The 26,314-nt window shown below is 34.3% G+C and overlaps 10 protein-coding genes and 1 pseudogene across 11 annotated transcripts, besides 7 other annotated features; 1 reads left to right on the forward strand and 10 right to left on the reverse strand.

Moving 5' to 3' along the window:
• Positions 1 to 8,352: part of a mobile genetic element that runs on past the window's edge.
• On the reverse strand, positions 547 to 1,117 carry TVAGG3_0154310 (uncharacterized protein; the record flags this gene model as incomplete). Its single annotated transcript, XM_051224777.1, has 1 exon — positions 547 to 1,117. A coding segment is annotated over one exon (571 nt), but the record flags the coding sequence as incomplete, so codon positions are not given.
• Positions 2,181 to 2,456, reverse strand: TVAGG3_0154320 (protein of unknown function, DUF4106 family; the record flags this gene model as incomplete). The annotated part of the gene is made up of 1 exon (XM_051224778.1): positions 2,181 to 2,456. The coding sequence occupies one exon, from the start codon at positions 2,454 to 2,456 to the stop codon at positions 2,181 to 2,183; it is 276 nt and encodes a 91-aa protein (XP_051109764.1).
• On the reverse strand, positions 3,277 to 4,356 carry TVAGG3_0154330 (protein of unknown function, DUF4106 family; the record flags this gene model as incomplete). Its single annotated transcript, XM_051224779.1, has 1 exon — positions 3,277 to 4,356. A coding segment is annotated over one exon (1,080 nt), but the record flags the coding sequence as incomplete, so codon positions are not given.
• TVAGG3_0154340 (protein of unknown function, DUF4106 family) lies at positions 4,766 to 5,200 on the reverse strand (the record flags this gene model as incomplete). The annotated part of the gene is made up of 1 exon (XM_051224780.1): positions 4,766 to 5,200. One exon carries the CDS (start codon positions 5,198 to 5,200, stop codon positions 4,766 to 4,768), a length of 435 nt encoding a protein of 144 aa, XP_051109766.1.
• Positions 5,447 to 6,401, reverse strand: TVAGG3_0154350 (protein of unknown function, DUF4106 family; the record flags this gene model as incomplete). Its single annotated transcript, XM_051224781.1, has 1 exon — positions 5,447 to 6,401. A coding segment is annotated over one exon (955 nt), but the record flags the coding sequence as incomplete, so codon positions are not given.
• On the reverse strand, positions 7,039 to 7,989 carry TVAGG3_0154360 (protein of unknown function, DUF4106 family; the record flags this gene model as incomplete). The annotated part of the gene is made up of 1 exon (XM_051224782.1): positions 7,039 to 7,989. A coding segment is annotated over one exon (951 nt), but the record flags the coding sequence as incomplete, so codon positions are not given.
• Positions 8,259 to 8,337: a terminal%2Cinverted (terminal inverted repeat of Maverick-3 transposon ID:TVAGG3_0154290).
• Positions 8,338 to 8,968: a mobile genetic element.
• Positions 8,941 to 8,968: a terminal%2Cinverted (terminal inverted repeat of MuDR-3_TvMULE3 transposon ID:TVAGG3_0154370).
• Positions 8,969 to 9,526: 558 nt separating this feature from the next.
• Positions 9,527 to 10,629: a mobile genetic element.
• Positions 10,630 to 10,820: a mobile genetic element.
• Positions 10,821 to 11,165: 345 nt separating this feature from the next.
• TVAGG3_0154400 (uncharacterized protein) lies at positions 11,166 to 11,525 on the reverse strand (the record flags this gene model as incomplete). The annotated part of the gene is made up of 1 exon (XM_001298200.2): positions 11,166 to 11,525. The coding sequence occupies one exon, from the start codon at positions 11,523 to 11,525 to the stop codon at positions 11,166 to 11,168; it is 360 nt and encodes a 119-aa protein (XP_001298201.2).
• A 2,808-nt stretch (positions 11,526 to 14,333) lies between these two features.
• On the reverse strand, positions 14,334 to 14,648 carry TVAGG3_0154410 (uncharacterized protein; the record flags this gene model as incomplete). The annotated part of the gene is made up of 1 exon (XM_051224783.1): positions 14,334 to 14,648. One exon carries the CDS (start codon positions 14,646 to 14,648, stop codon positions 14,334 to 14,336), a length of 315 nt encoding a protein of 104 aa, XP_051109769.1.
• Positions 14,649 to 14,683: 35 nt separating this feature from the next.
• Positions 14,684 to 26,314: part of a mobile genetic element that runs on past the window's edge.
• On the reverse strand, positions 15,784 to 16,726 carry TVAGG3_0154430 (uncharacterized protein; the record flags this gene model as incomplete). The annotated part of the gene is made up of 1 exon (XM_051224784.1): positions 15,784 to 16,726. A coding segment is annotated over one exon (943 nt), but the record flags the coding sequence as incomplete, so codon positions are not given.
• TVAGG3_0154440 (His-Me finger endonucleases family) lies at positions 16,827 to 17,531 on the forward strand (the record flags this gene model as incomplete). Its single annotated transcript, XM_051224785.1, has 1 exon — positions 16,827 to 17,531. One exon carries the CDS (start codon positions 16,827 to 16,829, stop codon positions 17,529 to 17,531), a length of 705 nt encoding a protein of 234 aa, XP_051109771.1.
• Positions 25,451 to 26,153, reverse strand: TVAGG3_0154450 (annotated as a pseudogene). Its single transcript has one exon. A coding segment is annotated over exon 1 (703 nt).

Consider the following 26,314-nt stretch of genomic DNA (forward strand, 5'->3'; position numbering starts at 1 on the left):
GTCAAATCCAAATTGTGGTTTTACATAGAGGAATAATTTGACTGCAACTCTACTGACGAAACGAAGAAGGGTAAACAAACTCATTGAAATGTGGCATGGTCGGTATGAAAAGATGGGCTGTTTTAAGCTAGATAAAGGTATTTTCCGAAGCTTCATGTCTCCGAGAACAAGTGGTTGTAAAAGTCAGATGTCAAAGTTTCTGCTAAGTCGTCAAAATATTCTGTATCTTGCATATGAGAATCTGACGTTCTGACAACTACATATCTTCTGTCAGAACTTTCTAACTTCATCGGAACAGTATTGTTTGAAACCATAATGAAGTTTGCAACATTTTCACAAACTCTTTGGTCTTTATATTTTCTTTCAACAACTCCAACTTTATCTGTTATAAGACTCTTCAAAGCATCTGAGTTCAAAACTTTTGTTGTATCTATACTTTGAAGTTCATTGCAAACTATAAGTTTCATATTCTCTATTGAGGAGTTAAACTTGCCACAGATGTTTTCTAAGTTTGTCATATTCGGGTTCGAATAGCCCTCTAACAGTTTGCACAAAATATCTGTAAAGAATGTGTTCTTACCAGTTCCTTGTTTCCAATTATAATGAGAGCAGTTTCATTTTTAGCACTTGGATGTTGTAAGATGTTTGCAAACCAACATAAGATATACTCATAAACCTTTTCGTTTCCATTGCATATAATTTCTTTGACATGGTCTAACCAAGCTTCTATAATATTTTCTTTCCATTCTACTTGTTCGTATTTATATCCAGTGAAGATAGAATAGAAGTTTGGAGAAGGTGTATAGAACTTTATACCTCGAACTGAAAAATCTTCTAACTTTGACAATAAGATATCCCAAGCATCTAACATCTTCATGCCAACTTGTACGACTTTTATTTTCTTAAGTTTCTGTCTACATTCTTGTTCTGAAACTATTGTTGCTCTTGGTTTGTTAAAGACAACATCCCATTCTTTCATGACATAACATTCTGGGGCAGAGTCGACATAAATGACTAAACGTTTCAAATTCTCGACTGCTTTGTTATAGTCTCTAAATGGACACATATTTCTGAATGCTTGGAAGTCATAAAAATCTGAAACATCTATTCTGTACATTTTTATAAAATAAAAAAAAAATATTTTTTTATTCTTGACTTTGTTGTTGCATTTGTTGTTCTTGAGCTATTTGTTGTTGAAGTTGTTCTTGTAATACAATACTTTCACCAGTTGCATCTTCCAATTCGAAACTTTCTGCCGTCATTGACAAATACATAGGACATAAAAGTTTTACAGGAACAAAGTTTGCGTCAACTAATGTCAACGTTATACTTGCCAAAGTGTTTGAGTTCACTAAGGTTGAAAATTCTGCATTCGAATGAACAATAGGCAAACCAGCAGAGAAAGTATTGTTTATACGTATAAGTATCTTTTGGTCATAAAGTTTCTGTCGACATTCGAATAACACTTTGAACCTAAGTTTGAAACAATATATAAGATTGGTGTGCTTAATGTCAATGGAATAGACATTCCTTGTATGACACCTTTTCCTGTTATAGGAAACTGTTGGTAGTAAAAACCAGAAATAAGTTTTGTATTATAGCTCATATTGTTTATAGTAAACTCAGTCGGACATCCAAACATAATGAAACCTGCTCTAGTTGCAGCACATGTTACACCCGTACTTAAAGTATTAAATAAGTCAACAAAACCTGTTGGTGGTATATCTGAGTAAGTATCTTCAAAGGAGTATTTTTTACCATTCACAACAATAAAGTCTTCTGGTGTCAAAAGAGCAAAACAGGCTTTAGTCGTCATTGTGTTTAAGGTTAGTTTACAATATCGTCCTTGAGGACTTTGTAAGTTTGTTGTTATAGAATTATATGACTCGGGGTTTTTAGTCGTAATAGTATAAACCATTATATCTTCTGCCATTTATATATATTTAAAAGTTTTTCTGAAAGTGGAGAAGAACTTCATCTAAACTTTCACATGGCGTTTCTTGAAGTTCTCTGTCTAAGAAGTTCAAATATTTTGTAAAGACATAGAACTTTCCTTTGTCTACACGAACAAACAAAACAGGGTCTTTCATATCGTTCAAAAGTGTGTAAAGTCCTTTACATGAAATAAAGTCTATATTATTTTTCTTCAAACATCTTTCAAGAAGTTTTGACATTTTTACTTAGCAAATAAATTTTAATGAAATGTTGTGGTCGTCAAATATTTTTATGACGTCTGGGAAACTATACTTTAAGTTCAACGTTTCACCTCCTTTCATAACGTATATCTTGTCAATGACATTATATGAAACACCACAGCAACTAATGTCGGGTTCTATTTCTTTGATGTTTATATCGTCTGCCTCTGTCAAAAGTTTCAATAGTTCTTTCAAGACTTCATGAGGTGCAATGACATATGAGTTCACTTTTACAGGGTTGTGTTCGACCAAGTTTAACATTATACTTAAAGCTTGACAAATCTTCTCCTGAGTTTGAAGTTTGTCTTTCAGTTGTTGGTAGTCGTTTCGAATATCTGCAACAGAACTTAAGTCTCTGCTAACTTCAGGGTATGTTGGTTCTTTTACAGGAACAATTGTTATACCATCTTCGTCTTCGTATGGTTTCCCCACTTCAACATCTCTGTCTTTGACATTGACAACAACACTTTGACTGTTTGTTTGAGTTGGTGAATTTAACTTCACATCTGCCACCGCCATTAAACCTTTTGAAACACTTACGCTTCTATTTTTCGGAAATGACATTTTACTTAGAATAAAAAGATGGACGTATTCGGATATCTTATTGAATTGAAGCAGAACAAAGTTTATACTCACAAACAATACAAATACATTGACAGAATAGTTCTTTACACAAACAATGGAAAATGTTATAGAATAGCAATATTTGCTGAACCAAAATATTTCCATAAAGCAAAGAAAGTTGGTATAACCGAGATGGTGAAAGTTCTTGACGTTGACAAAAATATAACAACAAAACTTACAGATATTTCTAAAGGTAAGTTTATCTTACAATATTATGTCAAAACTGGCGTACTGTCAATATTTGACGGAGAGAAGTCAGTTCAAGAACAACTTACTGACCTGCTGCCAAAATCTGCTCGATGGAAGCTGTCGTTATGCCAATCTGAGGAGCCCCAGCAGGTTTCATCGAACGAATCTTCAAAAGAGCATCTTCCGTGAAAAGTGCTATTGGTTTTGTAAACTTCTTTGCTCTCAGTTCATCTGGACCGTCTCTGTCACCAGTATATTGTATTTGTACAGTACCAACAGTTGAAATACCACCCATAAAGTCTTCTGAGTCAGCAAATGGAATGCCAAGCCAAAAGTTTGAACGGTCTCCATTTGTATATTGAGTTTTTTGACCTCCTGTATGAGTCCATACTTTCACATATGGCATAATAGAACTTTGCATTTCAGGGTTAATGGTTGTTGTGAAGTTGTTGTTAAAGTTCATAGCATCTAATGTCAAGTTGTATGACCTCATATCCTCAACTGTAGAATATTCTTCTCTTGGATAATATTTGCCATCTATGTTTATATGATATTTAATACCGGGGTTGTAGAAACAAGAATAGTCATTTATAGTTCGTCTGAACAGTACAAACATAGTATCTGCATGTTTCATTGCAGTTGTTAAAGCAATATCTGTTCTTGCACCTGGGTCAGCACTTTGGTTTCCAACTTCACCTGCAAAGTCTTTGACAGATATTTGGTGTATAGGGAACATAAGTGGAACTGCAATATATTTGGCAGCTAAAGCATTTGAAATATCTGGGTCCAACATATAGACTGCAAGTCTGCTTTCTATTCTCTTGCATTCAAATTTTTCGCATGTGAACTTAACTGGGTCCCAAGCAGTTCCAGCAGCATTGAAATAATAGTTTACTTCATTGTTGAAGTTTGAGAAACCAAAGTCTAAGTCAACTTTGTCTTTGCAAAATTCGGCGAATGACGTTTGATTTGTTCCCTTTACGTCTGTAATAGTGAATAGGTCTTGTGTTGGTGCAATGACTAAGTTATTTTTGCTTGGAGTAAGTTCGATAGAAATTTTTCCTGCCCAGTTTGGCAAGTATCTTAAAAACCTGAAGATGAGGAAAGATGACAAAGGAACTCTAAGTTTCAGTTTTACTTTAGTGGCAGCAGTTCCATCTGAACCAGAAAGGTTAACATAAACTCCTGGAACGTTAGGGTCAAGTCTTCTTATTTTCTCAATATTTGCATACTGGTCTGTTTGTTCTCTAGCTTGTGGTTGTACTGAGTTTCTCAAAGCGAACCATTCATAGTTTGCCCATGTTACTGTTTGAACTAAGTCAGAGTTAGAATATATCTTATATCCCATGAAAACTTCTGGAGCATATTGGTATCCGACATAGAAAATTCCATTGCAACCTTTCTTGTCAGACAACTTGGCAGAAGGTTTTATTTCAATGTCTTGTTCCACGTATAAGAATGAGTTGTCAATAGAAATAATATGAAACCTGTCGCAAGCAATATCTACTGTTGTTGAAGAACCTTCTCCAAACTCACCTACGTTTCCATAAGAAACAGCAGTTGTATATTCGTAAGTTCCAGGAACTATTTCTGACCTTCTAATGGCATTGTCGCATTCGTTATACCATTCGGAAACATTTCCGTTCATGGCATCCAAAACTGTTGGCGTTATATTCTGAGCGGCGTACATTTCATATGGGTAAAAATATAGAATAGTTGGATTTATATATCATAATAGAACCCACTCGGACCAAGCTTCACTTTGTTCTACTCTTCTTCTTTGGTGTCGCTTTTGGTAACTTGCCCTCTGCTTCAAGTTGTTGCATCTTTGCCTCATGTTCACCTAGTATGTTGTAAATTTCCCATGTCCTTTTTGCCTTTGGGCTCTGGTCGCCCAACTCAGGTAACCTATATCCTAGAAAGATTTTGTCATAGTTTGTATTTGAGTCTTCGCGTATTGTTTGCATGACTCTTTCCTGAGTTTCCGGTTCAAGCTCTTCAAACAGAGCTTGTCCATATGGAATAAGCTCGTTTCCAAATATATGTTTTTGTAGCCATTCTGGTTTTCTTTCCATGTTACCAATAATATCTTTTGTGAATGGGAAAGCTTTTACCCAATGTTTCAGTCTTGCGTCATTTATTTCTGTAGTTGGTTTTATTTTGTCAAGGAACATGTTTTTCAATACTAACATTTCATTTGGTACTGTCCATTTGAGTTTTCTTAAATATTCATCCCTTCTCGGTTCATTGTCTGCAAAGTAAGTTTTTATGACATTTTAAACTTTCGTTTGCAAGGTCATGTACAATAGGTTCTCTTCCTTCTCTCTCCCTAACTTTCTTTCTAAACTCTTCACCAAATATACCATCTCTATGGTTCTGTGTAGTTCTTTGAGATAAATGTTCTAGAACGTCAGGTGTTATATTTCCATCAGCCATGTTCATTTCATACTGGTCCAAAATATCTGCATCTTTCATATCTTTCAATGGCATTAAAGCCGCGCTGAAAATACCAGCTACATCTGGTTCACCATTCACTTCCATTGCGTCTACAACTTCTTGGAATTGTGGTTGTAAGTTTATGAACCACCTATCCGGATTAGCTTTATGACCCCATCTCATTGTAGTTCCATCGTCTGCAGAAACAAAAGTAGGTTTGTTTCCATATTGGCTAGGTTCTGAATGAACTTTAAACAATGTTTCATTTCTATATGTTTTGTTGAAATTTAACCTTTTATTTTCACCGAGTTCATCCAAAGATTGAACGTTATATGCTCGTAAGTAAAAAGGATTGTTGTATTTGTGTACATTATCTTTCAGTACTTCCATTCTATGCTGGATATTTTCATCTGATGTTGGAGTCTTTTGTATGTCGGCGAACATTTTTCGATATTCTTCTACTATGTCAGCTGAATTTTTCTTAGACTCTTGGAAAGATTCCATATTCTCCGCATACTCTTGTTGAGGGTCAAGATTTTTCGGCTGTTCCAAATCTTCATCTAGTTCTGTGAAGTTAGTTTCCAAAGGAGGGACTTGTTCGTTTCCTTCAGGCTCTTCTAGCTGTTGTTGCTGAACTATTTCTTCCATGTCTGGTTGTATCTGAACTTCTTCCTGTGGAGTTTCTTGTACCTCATCTGCTGGCATTTCATATATTCCGAGACCGTTTTTAAAAAGTTCCCTATCTAAGTCATCCGGACTCATAAACCTTTCTTCTTTCGTTCCGTCTCTATTTTTTACGCGTTTCATGAAGAGAGTTGAATTATCATTTAGCTCTGACACCAAATATCTCGGAGTAAATTCAGTCATGTCATTTGGATGATATGCTATTAAATCATATCCCTTAGCGAGCTTGTATTTTCCAGGTTTGAAATTATATCCCATTTGGTGCTGAACCATAAAGCTAAATAGGTTCGGGTCAGTATTTCCTTCCTTGAACTTTCTAATAGCTTCTTTATATCTGTCACTAAAGTCAAGAGTATCTGGGTAACCATAATTTTCCTTAAGCATTTTTAAGAATTCTTGGTTTCCTTGTTCTACTTCTTTTATGTCCTTGCTCTGTTTGTGGTTGTTGCTGTGCAGGGTTTTGAACTGTTGGTTGCTGTGCAGTGTTTTGAACTGTTGGTTGTGGTGCTGGATTTTGAACTGTTGGTTGCTGTGCTGGATTTTGAACTGTTGGTTTTGGTGCATGCCTGTGTCTGTGTCCATGTGACGATGTAAATGTTTTAGGTAGTCCTGGTGCAGGTGCTTCTCTTGGAGGGTTTGGTGGTATATAAGTTCCACTAGCTAGTATATAAGTTCCACCAGCTGGTATATAAGTTCCACCAGCTGGCACATATGTTCCATCTGCAGCATAATGTCCTACCTGACTTTTCGTTCTTAAGAAAGCATTTACTAGGTCTGTTTTGGTCTGTTGTAACTCTTTTTCTTGACTTTCCACAACAGTTGCTCTAACGGCGTCATAGGCACTTTGAACTGCCTGTCTCGTTGCTGCATCTGTTATTTTCGTCATATTTTGTGCTACTTCTCTTAACTCGTTGTCGAAACCTTCAGACTTCAGTTTCTTTCCAGATGAGAAGTCGTTCACTAGTTTCACCTTACTATGAAGAGCTTCGAAGGCGTTCTTAAAGTCAGCATTCATTAAAGCTTCATTTGAACTGTCTTCATCCGCTTGTATTTTTGTCCTTATTGACCCTATAAGTTGGGCTGCTTTGGCGTTGGCTTGGGCATCTAACCAGTCATTATTAGCTTTTATATATTCTGCGCTTTTCATTGCCTTTTGCATGGCTGCGTCGTTATTTTTACTTTCTTGTGCTAAGTTTTCATACTGTACGGTTTGGTTTTGCAACTGTAAAAGTTTTTCTGCCTTTACATTTGCTTCAACTTCTTTTTTATACTCATCGCTATCCATATATGTCTTCAGGGCTTTTTGTTTTATTTCTTCATCTTTCAGTACTTTATATTGAGTAGTATGGTTTTTCAAATTTATAACATCTTGTTCCATTTTTGCTACTTCTGCTGCTTTTTCTGACACTTTTTTCGCATATTCCTCTGTACTTAGTTCTTTCAGTTGTTCTTCTTTCTTCTTTTTCTCTACGTTTAACTCATTGAGTTTCTTTGTGTGTCTGTCATATTCTAGTTTCTTTTCGTTTTCACTTATTTGTTTCTGTATGTCTATGTTTGACTTTTTGACATCTGTTATTTGATTTTTGAGTGAACTCAAATTCATTTGACTTTGAGGGTTATAAGCTGTTCCGTCTGCAGCTCCACCATAGCCTGCCATTTTCGCTAAAAGTGCCGCTCTTAAACCTCCACTCTGTGCACCAATAACTCGGTTTAAAAGCATAGGGTTGCTTGACATTTGTTGCAACATAGTGGGGTCATTCATCATTTGTTGTTGCAACTGTTGTTGTGGTGTCAGTTTTACTATGGGATGTTTCAATGCTCCCTTCCTCTTACGTATATTCTTACGTAGCTTACGTGGCATTTTAAGTGAAGTAAAAAACGGTTTTTGACAGATGTTTATATGACACTTTTGTTCAGCACAAAAAACTACTCGGTCAACGTGTTGTTAGTTTTGTAAAATAACCGTCCTATCTTGTTTTAAAATGGAGAAAAGGCTTCTCAAAGTATACTTCCTTGGAACGCCTGTAACTTTTCCTGTAGCGACGATAGACCCTTACTTGTCCGGACAAATATATACTAAACTTTTTATGGGCTAGAGGGCACGAAGTGCCTGGAAGGCCATCCCAAGAAAAAAAAAACTTCATTATACTAAACATCTTCAGGGCTAGAGGGCACGAAGTGCCTGGAGGCCCCACTACCTTTTTTTTTTTTTTTTTTTTTTTTTAAAATAAAAATGTTATTTTATATCAAGTTTTTATTCATAAATTTTTATAATGTTGTATAAATTTCATTAAAATTTACGTACATATTAAGGTACTTATCTTCTACATATATAATCTTCATTAGATATATACATGATAAATAAAATTCATAAAACATTAAAAATCAAAAAATTAGATGAACCTTGGCAATTAAACTTTATTAAATAATAGTTGTTTATAAATTATATTATATTATCATTTAATATTATTTTGATAATGAAGATTTTATTTTGCAATAATATAAACGAAATTTTTTACCTTATGAACTTTTGATGGAAATATGCAAATTTAAAATAATAAAGAAAGCCGCGAGCGAAGCGATCGGCTTAGTTCGAAGATTTTGATTCAAATCTTTGCTGATCTGTAATTCGCGGAAGCCGCGAGCGAATCGAGCGGCTTAGGTCTAAGATTTTGATTCAAATCTTTGCTTATATTCCTTAAATTCTTTATGAAACTCGCAACAGTTCCATAAAAAATTTTAAATTCTAAACTGTCGAAATTACCGATCGGTAATCACACCCTTCACGGGTGTGTCACTTTTTACAGGCGTATCACTTTTAGCTAAAATTACCCCTACTCATGCAAAAGTTGGGAACATTTGTCTTTTGCATATTGTTGTTGATACAAGGCATCATGTTTGGCTTGATCGAGGACTTTGAGTGCTATCTTCTCTTTGTTATTGGCAACTTTAATTCGAATTAAATATGTTGGGATGATCTTTGTGAGCAAAATGAGAACAAAGTCATCAATGCGCATGAATTTTTTTGCCAAGAAAATAAGTGTGCTTGAGTTATCTAAAGTGACTTTCAGCCAAATTGTTTGTGGAGGCATCTTCGCCGCGATAGCTTGCTTCCCAATATTCAAGATATGGGGCACCATGTCTTAGAAAAGTATTTGAATGCTTTTTGTTCATCTTCGAGTAATGACAAAATATTGTCATATGCCACTTCGGATTCTTTTGAATCGTTTGTTCTGAGGACCAAAAAATCCATTAGTAAGTAAAATTCATGAAATTTCTAAATTTCCTTGAATTTTTTTATGATGATTGCGCGCAAAACATGTAAAGCGCACCAATCTTACTTCACATTTGGTACGCCTTGTTGAATGGCATTCATAAGGTTGAGGGCGCAATCTGTGGAATCTCGTAAACGAAAAAGAGGATTTGACGCAGTCAAATCCTCTCTCTCAAAAAGTGGACTTTACATGGCAAATTTCAAATGCATGTAAGGTCCACTTTGATCAGTTTCAGGATGGAATTGGAGGCCATGAGGTACTGACATTGCATCAGTATCTCATAGCCTCCAATCCCTTCAAAAAATGGGAGAAACTTTGGTCGAATAATTTAACATTCGGCCAAAGTTTCTCCCATAATTAATGAGAATGAAAGGGTAAGAGGCATATAGGGTCACTATATACCTCTTACCCTTTCATTTTCATTTGGAGGTCAACAAACCCGGAGTTAATTGCAAACAATTAACTCCAAATTTGTTTATGTTAAGGAAGGAATTGGAGGGTAAGAGGTACATAGTATGAATATGTACCTCTTACCCTGCAATTCCTTCTAGAAAGTTCCAAAACTTTGGGTTAATTGCAAACTATTAACCCAAAGTTTTGGAACTTTCAAGTGGAGATGGAAGGCTTTGGGGTATACATTAATATAATATACCTCAAAGCCTTCCATCTCCACTACAAATGGGAGAAACTTTGTCCGAATGTTAAACTATTCGGACAAAGTTTCTCCCATATTTCAATGTAATTGCTACCTGTGAGGTACTGACTTGAAGTCAGTGCTTCACAGGTAGCAATATCCAAAAATTTAAAAACATTTTATCAGTTCGTTAGAGAACTAGAGCCTCCTAGGTACTGAACCAGAATCAGTGCCTAGGGGACTCTAGTGATCTATATAAATCTGAGAAACTTTGAGGAAATTGTTCGACATTTCCTCAAAGTTTCTCAGCAATTTAGCGAGGAATGTTCGTTATCGTGTAGATATTTATAATATATACATGATAACAAACATTCCCCGCTAAAAGATGTAAAATCTTATAAGAAATAATTGCAAAAGAATAACAAATTGCAACAAATTTTATATGAAACTGAACCTTATGAGGTAGTGATTCAAGATCACCGCCTCATAAGATTCAGTTTCAATCTCAAGTATCTCAAAAGTAAGGCTCTATTTTTTGCCATGTAAAGTGTCACTTTTCTGTCAAACCGTTTTATCGTTTTCGTTTACAACACAAAGTTTCTCCCAATTTTTGAAGGAATTGGAGGCTATGAGATACTGATGCAATGTCAGTAACTCATGGCTTCCAATTCCTTCTTAAAACTCATAAAAGTGGACATTACATGCATATAAAATTTGACATGTAAAATCCACTTTTTGTGAGCGGGGATTTGACTGCGTCAAATCCCTTTTTCGTTTACGAGACGATAAAGTAAAAGAATGGGAAAATGCATTGATGGAATGTTTTCTTTGTCATTGCATACAGAGGAAGCTTCTATTCAATAAGGGAGTGGGTTGAATCTGCGTGAAAGGGTCCATAGACATAAAGAAAACCTTTAGCTTCGAAAGGAGCGTAAATAAAGAAAAGAAAATCTTCCTCATGAATGAATTCTATTAAATCATTAGAGTTATTTTGATAAGTGAGAATGATTGTATCAAGGGAAGCAAAGGAGTCTAGGCATACTCTTAAGTTTTTGATGCAATTGTTTCTGTATGCAAGCATTTTCAATGATTTCATATCTCTGGAGTACATTAAAGGAAGATTTCCTTCTAAATAAGGAATCCCAAGTTCGTGGAATGCATGGAGTAATCCTTCGTACTGAGAGCGGCCATGGGAAAAGTATCTTCGGAGATATTCATGTAGAATTGATGATGTGTACATATGAGGAGAATGAAGTGAACATCTGTATCAAGAACTTGATATTTAACACATGCTTTGCAACCAAAAATTGGACATTCATACTTAAGAACAGAAGGATCATGAGTTGTCTTTTTGTGGTAAGGGTATTGACCACTTAATTCTTCCTTAATAACTAGGCGAAATAAGCCAATGTCATCAGTAATATCTTTAGGACCTGGAATGAGATTAGGATCCATAAAAGTATCATAATTATATTGCAGGCTTTTCATCTTGTGGAATCCAAGCGAAGTGCATGATTCCACAAGATGAAAACCCGGCTTTTTAAAATCAAAAAACTAACTTTTGACATTAAGTGGGGAGACGGCAAAGAATGTTTTATTAATTCGTGTATATTCAAAATACAAGAAGCGAAACAATGTGAGGTGAAATTCAACACCCGACATTTCGTATTTTTCAGATATATCGATCAATATTGAGTTTTATTTGGATGGAAGATGCATCTCTTTGGTGGAAATGAATAGACAACCTTTTAAAATGTATTCAGGTACAATATTTCCCTGATCAAAAATTGTGTGTTGCAATCTTAACAATTTAATTCGAAAATTAGTTTTTTGACTTTAAAACGCAGGGTTTTCAGTATGTGGACTCCGAGCGAAGCGAAGGAGTCCACATACTGAAAACCCTGCAATATCAAAATGATGTTTGACTAAAAAGATGTTTACTCTGAAAGAAGATAATTGCTCAATTACGAAGTGTCGGGAGAGCGATTTCACCTCACCTCGGTATCCCCCAAATACAAAGATAATAATCATGCATCAATCATATACTGTGACAACTCAAGCAGAGAATGCCTTACAATAGTAATTTAATGCCAAGCTTATGAAGGAATATCATCAAAATTTCGGACCAATTCGCTGTCAGATTTTAATTTTTCTGACTTTTTGGCATCTTTCCCAATTGTGAATAACTAAAGTTCTAAATCCCAATGTTCTACTGTTAGATAATTTTTTTACAAAATTTGAGAGTAAGCCAATTTCCCAAAGCAAGATATTTTATAAATTGGTTCAAATTAATACTTCTCTCATCTTATAATTTTGTATACTGGTAGCCTTCTGATGGGAATTGAGCCAACTTGGTATGGGGTCATAACATATATATATTAGTAACTAAACATATCTCTCTGTAGGACCTAGTCTCCATGTCCACTCTGTAGTGAGCTTTGTAATTTGTTCTTGTTCTGCTTTGAATCAAAAAGTTTCCTTACCATAGGTACAATAGTTAGTATCCCTATCTTGTGTACGGCGGCACTGCGTTCCACCTTACCCAAGTTAACGGTTTGACACTTTACGAAACCGGTAACGTATATTTTACAACACAACCATAACACCAACTTAACCTTAAATATTTACAAAACCATCTGACACATAAATGACTTCACTAATGACTTCACAAACGACTTCACTAATGAAAAATAAACGTTCTCACTAACGTTCCCATTAATGTTCTCACTTACAAAAGTATTGCAGCGCTTCCCATTGCTGTGCTTCACACAATAGTTCATATTCTTCAGTATCGCTGCTGTCACTCCAATCGTCAGAGTCAAAGTCACTGTCAAAATAAATGTTAGTAAGTTTTGACAAAGCTAATGAAACACGCTTACCGTTTGTATCTATTGCTTTTATATATCTCCCATTATGTTTGTTGTCATAAACGCTCAAACTAACTTTACCCTTTCTCCCTCGTATCTGATAGAATGTATTTTCACGAGGAACGAAGAACAAATTCTTGAACTCATGACTGTTGTAGTTTGTTATCTCAATAGTTTTCGTCATTTACATCCAAATAAAATAAAAAATAAAATAAAAAAATAAACTTAAAAATTAATGATATCACCACTCCCACACGTATGAAAACATAGCACAAAAATAAATTTAGGTGAAGAGGTGAGATCTCACCTCTTTTTTCACCTGTTTTTTCACCCTGTTGAATTCATTGCTTTATAACTCTCTTCCTTTCTCCAACTCTTCTAACTTCTTCCTAAGTTCAGCAATGTTGTCCTCATGAAGTTTAATCTTTCTCAAAATTCCTTCTTTATCTAATGGTTGCTTTATCTTTCTAAACTGAACTCTACCATCCTTCATAGTATGAATGTAAAAACCTTCTGGAATAGTTCCTGATTTAATGTATTCTACCAAAAACTTTTGTTTCATTGCTTCAGTGACTTTATTTGTCATTTTACTCTAAGGTGAAGCTAGCACAGCGATAATGGATTTCATGACTTTTTAGTATTTCATGCAATCTTAACAGATAGCCTTACAAGTACTTCCAGTGTCCCTAGCTGTCCCTCCTTTTTATATAACTCCATGACATTTATAATCTCGCGAAACTTAACAGGTAGCATAACAGATTAAAATCAGATGAGGTTTTGAACCAAAATTTCTAAGCAACGTTGTCAAGGATTTTGAGGAACTAGGGACAGAGTGTGGCAAAGTCCAAGATTTAATTTATCTTCATCTGTTTCATCAGTTATCTTATCTAATATGCCAATATTTTATTCATAACTCGTGGCAAACTCACTAACTTTCATTATGTTCATCTGCATGCTTCATCTGATAGAAAGTATGACTTTCATTAACTCTGTGAGATAATGAAAACTACTAGGGACAGAGACCATGGCAAAGTTTATGACTTTCATTATTTCCAGAACTTAATGAAAACTACTAGGGACAGAGACCATGGCAAAGTTCATGATTTATAATTAATTTTTTCTCGTCACAACAAACAACACAAACTCCAACACTAACATCAAGTACTAACTTCAGCACAAATGACAAACACTAAAACAAACACAAACTCCAACACTAACATCAAGTACTAACTTCAGCACAAATGACAAACGCTAACAACAAACACAAACTCCAACACTAACGACAAAAATAAATGTCCTCACTTCTTAACAAAGTAATATGTGCTTCTTACACCACCATAGCTCAAACGTTCTTTTCAAACATCGATTGAAACTTATTTTGAGCATTGGCTTTAGTCTCTTTTTCTTCAAATACGCCAAGAAATCTTCTTCACATCTTTTCATTCATAGCCTTCTTTAAACTCCTCCTTGTAAGTTCTATGAAATCCTTTATAACATTCTTTGTTGCAATGGCTTCTTCACGAACGACATCGTGAACTATTTCATCACTGCATTCATGAACGACCTCCTCACTGTTCTCATGAACTATTTCAACACTGTTCTCATGTATGACCTCCTTACTGTCTTTCATAAGCGTTTCAAAGTCTCCTTTACTCATTACTTCAATCTCATGCTGTTCACAATAGTACTTAAACTCACTGTATATGTCTTTGTTGTATGTTATATTGCTTCCCATGTACTCCATGAATTTTTCAAGCACTTCCTCATAATTCACTGTTCTTTCTTTCCACGACCTTCTAATATCATACTTGCTTCGTAAATATAACTTCTTGCAGAACCGTCTCGCTTTCTACTTCTCTTCACAAATTCTCTCATCTTGCCACCAAATACATTTGAACTACATGCAAAGAATTCATTCTCCTTCGCAAATTCTTTATATCTTCTGTAGCACTCTGTACAATTCCATCCGGATACAAACTTTTCATAGAACTCCTCGTAAAACATTTGGTAAGGTGTTTTGTTCATTTCGATGAGTTCTTGTTTAGCCCTGGTGAATGGTATCTTCCTTACATCAAATTTACTTAAATCTTTCTTCATGAAGTACGTCAGTAAGTTTGAATAAAACTCTTCATTAAAGCTTTCAATGAGATTTGAGAAATATTCGTAATTTCCTTTGTATCTGCTGCTTACGTCAATGACAACAAATCTTCTGTCGTCTTTGTCAATCTTTACTGAGTTGAAGTTGTTAGATATCATGATGATATTACAAACATTCTCTATCTTTCTTACTGGCTGACACTTCTGATTTAAGTCCAACTGAGTCTCTGTTACTATTGACTTTAGTGCGTCGTGGTTCATGACCTTAGACGTATCGCATGAGCTTAGTTCATTGCATACGATGAGCTTCATGTTCTCAATAGCAGCATTGAATCTACCAACCACATTCTCTATTGCCGTTATATTATTGTTGGCGTACTTGCTAATGAGCTCGCATAGAACATTACTAAGTACATTCTTACCAGTTCCTTGCTTTCCTATTAACAAAAGTACTGTTCCAGTCTTTCCACAAGGATTTTGAACGATGTAGGCGAACCAGTTCAAAACATACTCATAAAGCTCTTCATCCTCATTACATATGACATCGTGAACATGTTTCAAATATCCTTTAATAATGCTTTCATCTACTTCATTCAGTACCTCATACTCATATCCTCTGAAATAGCTGTAAATGTCATCTCTTTCGTCAAAGAATCTCATGCCTGACTTCATAAGATAGTTCTTGTTCTGACCCGCTTCATAAATCATCAGTGCGTTCACATCCTTCTCCTCAATACGTCCTACATAAACACTCTTCATGAGCTTATTGAATTCCTTGCTATCTACTGACACAAGTGTTGTTGTGTCTCGTATTCCATCATAATCTTTCACTAGATATGTCATACGTGCTCCGTCAATAACGACAACACATCTTCTTAAGTCATTTATAACACTAGCTATGTCAATACCTTCTTCACTCATGTACTTATTTCTCCTCAAGTCCTTTAGTGTGAAAGTGTCTCTAAGTTCTATTTCAAGCAATTCATTTACACATCCTTTGCAATACTTCTCTATAAAATATTTCTGTCGTTCTTTACTAAGTTTCTTAACAGCTCTGAAGAACCATGTGTTTTGACTCAAACATCCTTCACAACTTCTCTCATTCATTCCTAGTTCTTTCATGTCATTATCTTCAACCTCTATGGTCTCATTGACTAAGGTCAAAGGGTTCTTAGTCATTGCTGGTCTTATCTGAAACAATGTTTGTGCAACAGGTTTAACTAGTTCAGCAACGTCCTTCCTTAATATGAATAGCTGTTTCCACTCATCTTTGCTAACAGTTCTTTCATAACCACTGACAGTAATGATTTCATTTGCTGACCTTAGACACTTATGTTCTATCATTTGTATTGCTTTTGTGTAAGGCTTTCGTGAGCATAGGTTGTATATGTCATTCCTGCAATGTTCATTCATGCCAATAGTACTAAATCCTTTCTTTGCTGTTGAGTGCATAATATCCATTAGTTCCTGTGTTCGTATTGCTGTCTCATAAAATACAACAAGACCTTTGTCATCTATGACGTACTTACCGAAAACATTGCTTATATTCTTTAACCATGAAATAACATCCTCATTCATGCTGTCAAACATGAAGTAAGGTCTTACATACTCTTCACTTATAAGATACTCCACAAAGTACTTGTTAAGCTCTATGTCCTCGTGAGCGATTTCATTAGGTTTGATATTAGTTCCTTTTGTCATTGCTGTCATGTACTTCACTCTCATAGTTCCTTTCAATAGCGTAAAAATACTTCATTGTTTCATAACTGCTCTAAATTCTGTTCAAAATTCGTACAACATAACTTTTTAACATTAGTGAAAGAACATGAGCGAAACAACAACATCTAACATTACAGAAGAAGTCAATGACAATGCCGATGAAAACATTACAGAAGGAGCTAGTGAAAATATTGACGAGTTCAGTGAGGAAGAAGATATTGAGGACGTCAATGAGAACGTTAGTGGGGAACAAACTCAATGGGAAACATTGAGAAATCATGAAGATTATGAGATTTGTACGACATATCCTTTTACTATTCGTCGAAAGAAAGACAAACATATTATGAGTGAATGCTTAAATAATTATGGTTATATTGAGCTTAGTTTAAACAACAAAACACATTTAAAGCATAGAATTATTGCAGAACAGTGGATTGAAAATCCAAACAATTTGAAAGAAATAGACCATATAAATCATGATAGAACGGACAACAGAATCTCAAACCTTCGTTGGTGTTCTAGATCTGAAAACAATAGAAATAAAAGCAAGTATGGCGATATAGTTTATGAGTTCGTTGATGAAATATCTGACGAAGCTGTTGAAATAACAGATTATGGTAAGCATTCGTTTGAGTTCTATTATTATGTTGAGAATGAGGACGCATTCTATTATTATACAGGTCTTAACTATCGAAAACTTCATATAAACTTTACAAAAACAGGTGCTGCTTATGTTTGTATGATAGATACAGAAAACAAGAGAGTAATCTTATGCATAAACAAATTCAAACGCTTGTACGGCTTCATGTAGGACAAACATTATTTTTCAACACTAACGCCAACACGTAGGACAAACATTCATGACTAACATTACTGTATAACATAAATGATTTGTCATGATTTAATCGTAAATGTTTTGTCATGACTTCATCGTATATGTTTTGTCAAACATGAACGTAAATGTTTTGTCATGACTTCTTCATCATAATGAGCGTAAATGACCCAAAATAATGTTTATGTTAGAATGTTAGATCTAACCTCATTTCTACCCTCTTTTCTACCCTCTTGAATTTTCATACGGAATCTCTTCTCTCGGTTTTCCGAGGGAAGCAATCATATGAGGAAATTCTTCTAAAAGTTCTTTTGTCTGTTGGTTTTCAAACCAATGATATGCTTGCTTTGTAGAACGAAGAGTATTATAAGGCATTTTGTGAAGAATATAACAACCGTCTGAATTCCGACGGTTGCTTTTTATACAAAATTCACGCAGGAAAATTCTTGAGTTTTGGTTGAAAGAATACGGTCGAGCCAAAAGTGGCTCAACCTCAAAACAAACATTTTGTGAGCTTACTAAGGCATTTATGAATGAATTCAAAGGTATTTGCATACATCCTGACTTCGTTCATTTTGTTGCTGAATTCAGCAAAAATAATGTTTAGGGTAGATGGTTAGATCTAACCTCATTTCTACCCTCATTTCTACCCTCATTGAATTTTCATGATTTCTTCATCGTAATGAGCGTATATGCTTTGTCATGATTTCTTCATCGTACATGTTTTGTCGAAACTTCATCGTACATGTTTTGTCGAAACTTCTTCGTAAATGATTTGTCGAAACTTCTTCATCGTAATGAGTGTATATGCTTTGTCATGATTTCTTCATCGTAAATGTTTTGTCAAGACTTCTTCATCGTATATGTTTTGTCATGATTTCTTCATCGTAATGAGCGTATATTCTTTGTCAAACATGAGCGTATATGTTTTGTCATGATTTCTTCATCGTAATGAGCGTAAATGACCCAAAAATAATGTTTATGTTAGAATGTTAGATCTAACACCTTTTCTAACATGTTTTCTAACATGAGCGTAAATGATCCAAAAATAATGTTTAGGGTAGATGGTTAGATCTAACCTCATTTCTACCCTCATTTCTACCCTCATGAATTTTCATACGGAATCTCTTCGTACATGTTTTGTCATGATTTCTTCATCGTAATGAGCGTAAATGTTTTGTCGAAACTTCTTCGTAAATGATTTGTCGAAACTTCTTCATCGTAATGAGTGTATATGCTTTGTCATGATGTCTTCATCGTAATGAGCGTATATGTTTTGTCAAGACTTCTTCATCGTACATGTTTTGTCATGATTTCTTCATCGTAATGAGCGTATATGCTTTGTCAAACATGAACGTATATGCTTTGTCATGATTTCTTCATCGTAATGAGCGTAAATGATCCAAAAATAATGTTTAGGTGAAGAGGTGAGATCTCACCTCTTTTCTCACCTCATGAATTTTCATGATTTCTTCATTGTATATGCTTTGTCGAAACTTCATCGTAATGAGTGTAAATGATTTGTCATGATTTCATCGTACATGTTTTGTCGAAACTTCATCGTATATGCTTTGTCATGACTTCTTCATCGTAATGAGCGTAAATGATCCAAAAATAATGTTTATGTTAGAATGTTAGATCTCACCTCTTTTCTCACCTCTTTTCTCACCTCATTGAATTTTCATGATTTCTTCATCGTACATGTTTTGTCAAACATGAACGTAAATGTTTTGTCAAACATGAACGTAAATGTTTTGTCGAACCTTCACTTTTTTGACGAAGTGCAAATCTTCACTTCGTGTCAAAACTTCTTCGTAAATGTTTTGTCATGATTTCTTCGTAAATGTTTTGTCATGACTTCTTCATCGTATATGCTTTGTCAAACATGAGCGTATATGTTTTGTCATGATTTCTTCATCGTAATGAGCGTAAATGTTTTGTCAAACATGAACGTAAATGTTTTGTCAAGACTTCTTCATCGTAATGAGCGTAAATGACCCAAAAATATATTTTAGGTGAAGAGGTGAGATCTCACCTCTTTTCTCACCTCTTTTCTCACCTCTTTTCTCACCTCATGAATTTTCATGACTTCTTCATCGTACATGTTTTGTCATGATTTCTTCATCGTAATGAGCGTAAATGATCCAAAAATAATGTTTAGGGTAGATGGTTAGATCTAACCTCATTTCTACCCTCATGAATTTTCATGATTTCTTCATCGTAATGAGCGTAAATGTTTTGTCAAACATGAACGTAAATGTTTTGTCAAGACTTCTTCATCGTAATGAGCGTAAATGACCCAAAAATATATTTTAGGTGAAGAGGTGAGATCTCACCTCTTTTCTCACCTCTTTTCTCACCTCTTTTCTCACCTCATGAATTTTCATGACTTCTTCATCGTACATGTTTTGTCATGATTTCTTCATCGTAATGAGCGTAAATGATCCAAAAATAATGTTTAGGGTAGATGGTTAGATCTAACCTCATTTCTACCCTCATGAATTTTCATGATTTCTTCATCGTAATGAGCGTATATTCTTTGTCAAGACTTCTTCATCGTAATGAGCGTAAATGTTTTGTCATGATTTCTTCATCGTAATGAGCGTATATGTTTTGTCATGACTTCTTCATCGTACATGTTTTGTCATGATTTCTTCATCGTAATGAGCGTATATGACCCAAAAATAATGTTTAGGGTAGATGGTTTTTAGGTTATTCAATAATGACTTATTTTTGAAGAACTGAGGGTGCTACCATGTTACCATGTGCTACCAGGTTAATGAACTTCTCTGAAAAAATGAGACAACATGACATTTTGACAACAGTCCAGGAAATAAACTTCATCGTATATGTTTTGTCATGACCTCATCGTATATGTTTTGTCATGATTTCATCGAAACTAAACGTATATGTTTTGTCATGATTTCATCGTATATGTTTTGTCATGACTTCTTCATCGTATATGTTTTGTCATGATTTCTTCATCGTAATGAGCGTAAATGACCCAAAAATAATGTTTAGGTGAAGTGGTGAGATCTCACCTCTTTTCTCACCTCTTTTCTCACCTCATTGAATTTTCATGATTTCTTCATCGTAATGAGTGTATATGTTTTGTCATGATTTCTTCATCGTAATGAACGTATATGTTTTGTCATGATTTCTTCATCGTAATGAACGTATATGTTTTGTCATGATTTCTTCATCGTATATGCTTTGTCAAACATGAACGTATATGTTTTGTCATGATTTCTTCATCGTAATGAGCGTATATGCTTTGTCATGATTTCTTCATCGTAATGAGCGTAAATGTTTTGTCAAACATGAACGTAAATGAATTTTCATGATTTCTTCATCGTAATGAGCGTAAATGACCCAAAAATAATGTTTAGGTGAAGTGGTGAGATCTCACCTCTTTTCTCACCTCTTTTCTCACCTCATTGAATTTTCATGATTTCTTCATCGTAATGAGCGTAAATGTTTTGTCATGATTTCTTCATCGTATATGCTTTGTCAAACATGAACGTATATGCTTTGTCGAAACTTCTTCATCGTAATGAGCGTAAATGTTTTGTCATGATTTCTTCATCGTAATGAGCGTAAATGTTTTGTCATGATTTCTTCATCGTAATGAGTGTAAATGATCCAAAAATAATGTTTAGGTGAAGTGGTGAGATCTCACCTCTTTTCTCACCTCATTGAATTTTCATGATTTCTTCATCGTAATGAGCGTAAATGATCCAAAAATAATGTTTATGTTAGAATGTTAGATCTAACACCTTTTCTAACATGTTTTCTAACATGGAGGATTTCATCTGATATAAACATTATTTGGTGAAAGTATCCTAAAAATATTTGATGGACTTTAACTAAAATAATGTTTAGGGAAGAATGTTTATATCAGATGAAACAGTAAAGTATTATATCTATTAAATCGTCTATGATGTAAATTGTGTATAGAATGAAATGAAGGAAGAATGTTTATATCAGATGAAACAGTAAAGTATTATATCTATTAAATCGTCTATGATGTAAATTGTGTATAGAATGAAATGAAGGAAGAATGTTTATATCAGATGAAACAGTAAAGTATTATATCTATTAAATCGTCTATGATGTAAATTGTGTATAGAATGAAATGAAGGAAGAATGTTTATATCAGATGAAACAGTAAAGTATTATATCTATTAAATCGTCTATGATGTAAATTGTGTATAGAATGAAATGAAGGAAGAATGTTTATATCAGATGAAACAGTAAAGTATTATATCTATTAAATCGTCTATGATGTAAATTGTGTATAGAATGAAATGAAGGAAGAATGTTTATATCAGATGAAATCCTCCATGTTAGAAAACATGTTAGAAAAGGTGTTAGATCTAACATTCTAACATAAACATTATTTTTGGATCATTTACGCTCATTACGATGAAGAAATCATGAAAATTCAATGAGGTGAGAAAAGAGGTGAGATCTCACCACTTCACCTAAACATTATTTTTGGATCATTTACACTCATTACGATGAAGAAATCATGACAAAACATTTACGCTCATTACGATGAAGAAATCATGACAAAACATTTACGCTCATTACGATGAAGAAATCATGACAAAACATTTACGCTCATTACGATGAAGAAGTTTCGACAAAGCATATACGTTCATGTTTGACAAAGCATATACGATGAAGAAATCATGACAAAACATTTACGCTCATTACGATGAAGAAATCATGAAAATTCAATGAGGTGAGAAAAGAGGTGAGAAAAGAGGTGAGATCTCACCACTTCACCTAAACATTATTTTTGGGTCATTTACGCTCATTACGATGAAGAAATCATGAAAATTCATTTACGTTCATGTTTGACAAAACATTTACGCTCATTACGATGAAGAAATCATGACAAAGCATATACGCTCATTACGATGAAGAAATCATGACAAAACATATACGTTCATGTTTGACAAAGCATATACGATGAAGAAATCATGACAAAACATATACGTTCATTACGATGAAGAAATCATGACAAAACATATACGTTCATTACGATGAAGAAATCATGACAAAACATATACACTCATTACGATGAAGAAATCATGAAAATTCAATGAGGTGAGAAAAGAGGTGAGAAAAGAGGTGAGATCTCACCACTTCACCTAAACATTATTTTTGGGTCATTTACGCTCATTACGATGAAGAAATCATGACAAAACATATACGATGAAGAAGTCATGACAAAACATATACGATGAAATCATGACAAAACATATACGTTTAGTTTCGATGAAATCATGACAAAACATATACGATGAGGTCATGACAAAACATATACGATGAAGTTTATTTCCTGGACTGTTGTCAAAATGTCATGTTGTCTCATTTTTTCAGAGAAGTTCATTAACCTGGTAGCACATGGTAACATGGTAGCACCCTCAGTTCTTCAAAAATAAGTCATTATTGAATAACCTAAAAACCATCTACCCTAAACATTATTTTTGGGTCATATACGCTCATTACGATGAAGAAATCATGACAAAACATGTACGATGAAGAAGTCATGACAAAACATATACGCTCATTACGATGAAGAAATCATGACAAAACATTTACGCTCATTACGATGAAGAAGTCTTGACAAAGAATATACGCTCATTACGATGAAGAAATCATGAAAATTCATGAGGGTAGAAATGAGGTTAGATCTAACCATCTACCCTAAACATTATTTTTGGATCATTTACGCTCATTACGATGAAGAAAATCATGACAAAACATGTACGATGAAGAAGTCATGAAAATTCATGAGGTGAGAAAAGAGGTGAGAAAAGAGGTGAGAAAAGAGGTGAGATCTCACCTCTTCACCTAAAATATATTTTTGGGTCATTTACGCTCATTACGATGAAGAAGTCTTGACAAAACATTTACGTTCATGTTTGACAAAACATTTACGCTCATTACGATGAAGAAATCATGACAAAACATATACGCTCATGTTTGACAAAGCATATACGATGAAGAAGTCATGACAAAACATTTACGAAGAAATCATGACAAAACATTTACGAAGAAGTTTTGACACGAAGTGAAGATTTGCACTTCGTCAAAAAAGTGAAGGTTCGACAAAACATTTACGTTCATGTTTGACAAAACATTTACGTTCATGTTTGACAAAACATGTACGATGAAGAAATCATGAAAATTCAATGAGGTGAGAAAAGAGGTGAGAAAAGAGGTGAGATCTAACATTCTAACATAAACATTATTTTTGGATCATTTACGCTCATTACGATGAAGAAGTCATGACAAAGCATATACGATGAAGTTTCGACAAAACATGTACGATGAAATCATGACAAATCATTTACACTCATTACGATGAAGTTTCGACAAAGCATATACGATGAAGAAATCATGAAAATTCATGAGGTGAGAAAAGAGGTGAGATCTCACCTCTTCACCTAAACATTATTTTTGGATCATTTACGCTCATTACGATGAAGAAATCATGACAAAGCATATACGTTCATGTTTGACAAAGCATATACGCTCATTACGATGAAGAAATCATGACAAAACATGTACGATGAAGAAGTCTTGACAAAACATATACGCTCATTACGATGAAGACATCATGACAAAGCATATACACTCATTACGATGAAGAAGTTTCGACAAATCATTTACGAAGAAGTTTCGACAAAACATTTACGCTCATTACGATGAAGAAATCATGACAAAACATGTACGAAGAGATTCCGTATGAAAATTCATGAGGGTAGAAATGAGGGTAGAAATGAGGTTAGATCTAACCATCTACCCTAAACATTATTTTTGGATCATTTACGCTCATGTTAGAAAACATGTTAGAAAAGGTGTTAGATCTAACATTCTAACATAAACATTATTTTTGGGTCATTTACGCTCATTACGATGAAGAAATCATGACAAAACATATACGCTCATGTTTGACAAAGAATATACGCTCATTACGATGAAGAAATCATGACAAAACATATACGATGAAGAAGTCTTGACAAAACATTTACGATGAAGAAATCATGACAAAGCATATACACTCATTACGATGAAGAAGTTTCGACAAATCATTTACGAAGAAGTTTCGACAAAACATGTACGATGAAGTTTCGACAAAACATGTACGATGAAGAAATCATGACAAAGCATATACGCTCATTACGATGAAGAAATCATGAAAATTCAATGAGGGTAGAAATGAGGGTAGAAATGAGGTTAGATCTAACCATCTACCCTAAACATTATTTTTGCTGAATTCAGCAACAAAATGAACGAAGTCAGGATGTATGCAAATACCTTTGAATTCATTCATAAATGCCTTAGTAAGCTCACAAAATGTTTGTTTTGAGGTTGAGCCACTTTTGGCTCGACCGTATTCTTTCAACCAAAACTCAAGAATTTTCCTGCGTGAATTTTGTATAAAAAGCAACCGTCGGAATTCAGACGGTTGTTATATTCTTCACAAAATGCCTTATAATACTCTTCGTTCTACAAAGCAAGCATATCATTGGTTTGAAAACCAACAGACAAAAGAACTTTTAGAAGAATTTCCTCATATGATTGCTTCCCTCGGAAAACCGAGAGAAGAGATTCCGTATGAAAATTCAAGAGGGTAGAAAAGAGGGTAGAAATGAGGTTAGATCTAACATTCTAACATAAACATTATTTTGGGTCATTTACGCTCATTATGATGAAGAAGTCATGACAAAACATTTACGTTCATGTTTGACAAAACATTACGATGAATCATGACAAAACATTTACGATTAAATCATGACAAACATTTATGTTATACAGTAATGTTAGTCATGAATGTTTGTCCTACGTGTTGGCGTTAGTGTTGAAAAATAATGTTTGTCCTACATGAAGCCGTACAAGCGTTTGAATTTGTTTATGCATAAGATTACTCTCTTGTTTTCTGTATCTATCATACAAACATAAGCAGCACCTGTTTTTGTAAAGTTTATATGAAGTTTTCGATAGTTAAGACCTGTATAATAATAGAATGCGTCCTCATTCTCAACATAGTAGTAGAACTCAAACGAATGCTTACCATAATCTGTTATTTCAACAGCTTCGTCAGATATTTCATCAACGAACTCATAAACTATATCGCCATACTTGCTTTTATTTCTATTGTTTTCAGATCTAGAACACCAACGAAGGTTTGAGATTCTGTTGTCCGTTCTATCATGATTTATATGGTCTATTTCTTTCAAATTGTTTGGATTTTCAATCCACTGTTCTGCAATAATTCTATGCTTTAAATGTTTTGTTGTTTAAACTAAGCTCAATATAACCATAATTATTTAAGCATTCACTCATAATATGTTTGTCTTTCTTTCGACGAATAGTAAAAGGATATGTCGTACAAATCTCATAATCTTCATGATTTCTCAATGTTTCCCATTGAGTTTGTTCCCCACTAACGTTCTCATTGACGTCCTCAATATCTTCTTCCTCACTGAACTCGTCAATATTTTCACTAGCTCCTTCTGTAATGTTTTCATCGGCATTGTCATTGACTTCTTCTGTAATGTTAGATGTTGTTGTTTCGCTCATGTTCTTTCACTAATGTTAAAAAGTTATGTTGTACGAATTTTGAACAGAATTTAGAGCAGTTATGAAACAATGAAGTATTTTTACGCTATTGAAAGGAACTATGAGAGTGAAGTACATGACAGCAATGACAAAAGGAACTAATATCAAACCTAATGAAATCG

The sequence above is a fragment of the Trichomonas vaginalis genome, chromosome IV (assembly GCF_026262505.1).
Source record: "Trichomonas vaginalis G3 chromosome IV, whole genome shotgun sequence".
Lineage (NCBI taxonomy): Eukaryota > Parabasalia > Trichomonadida > Trichomonadidae > Trichomonas > Trichomonas vaginalis.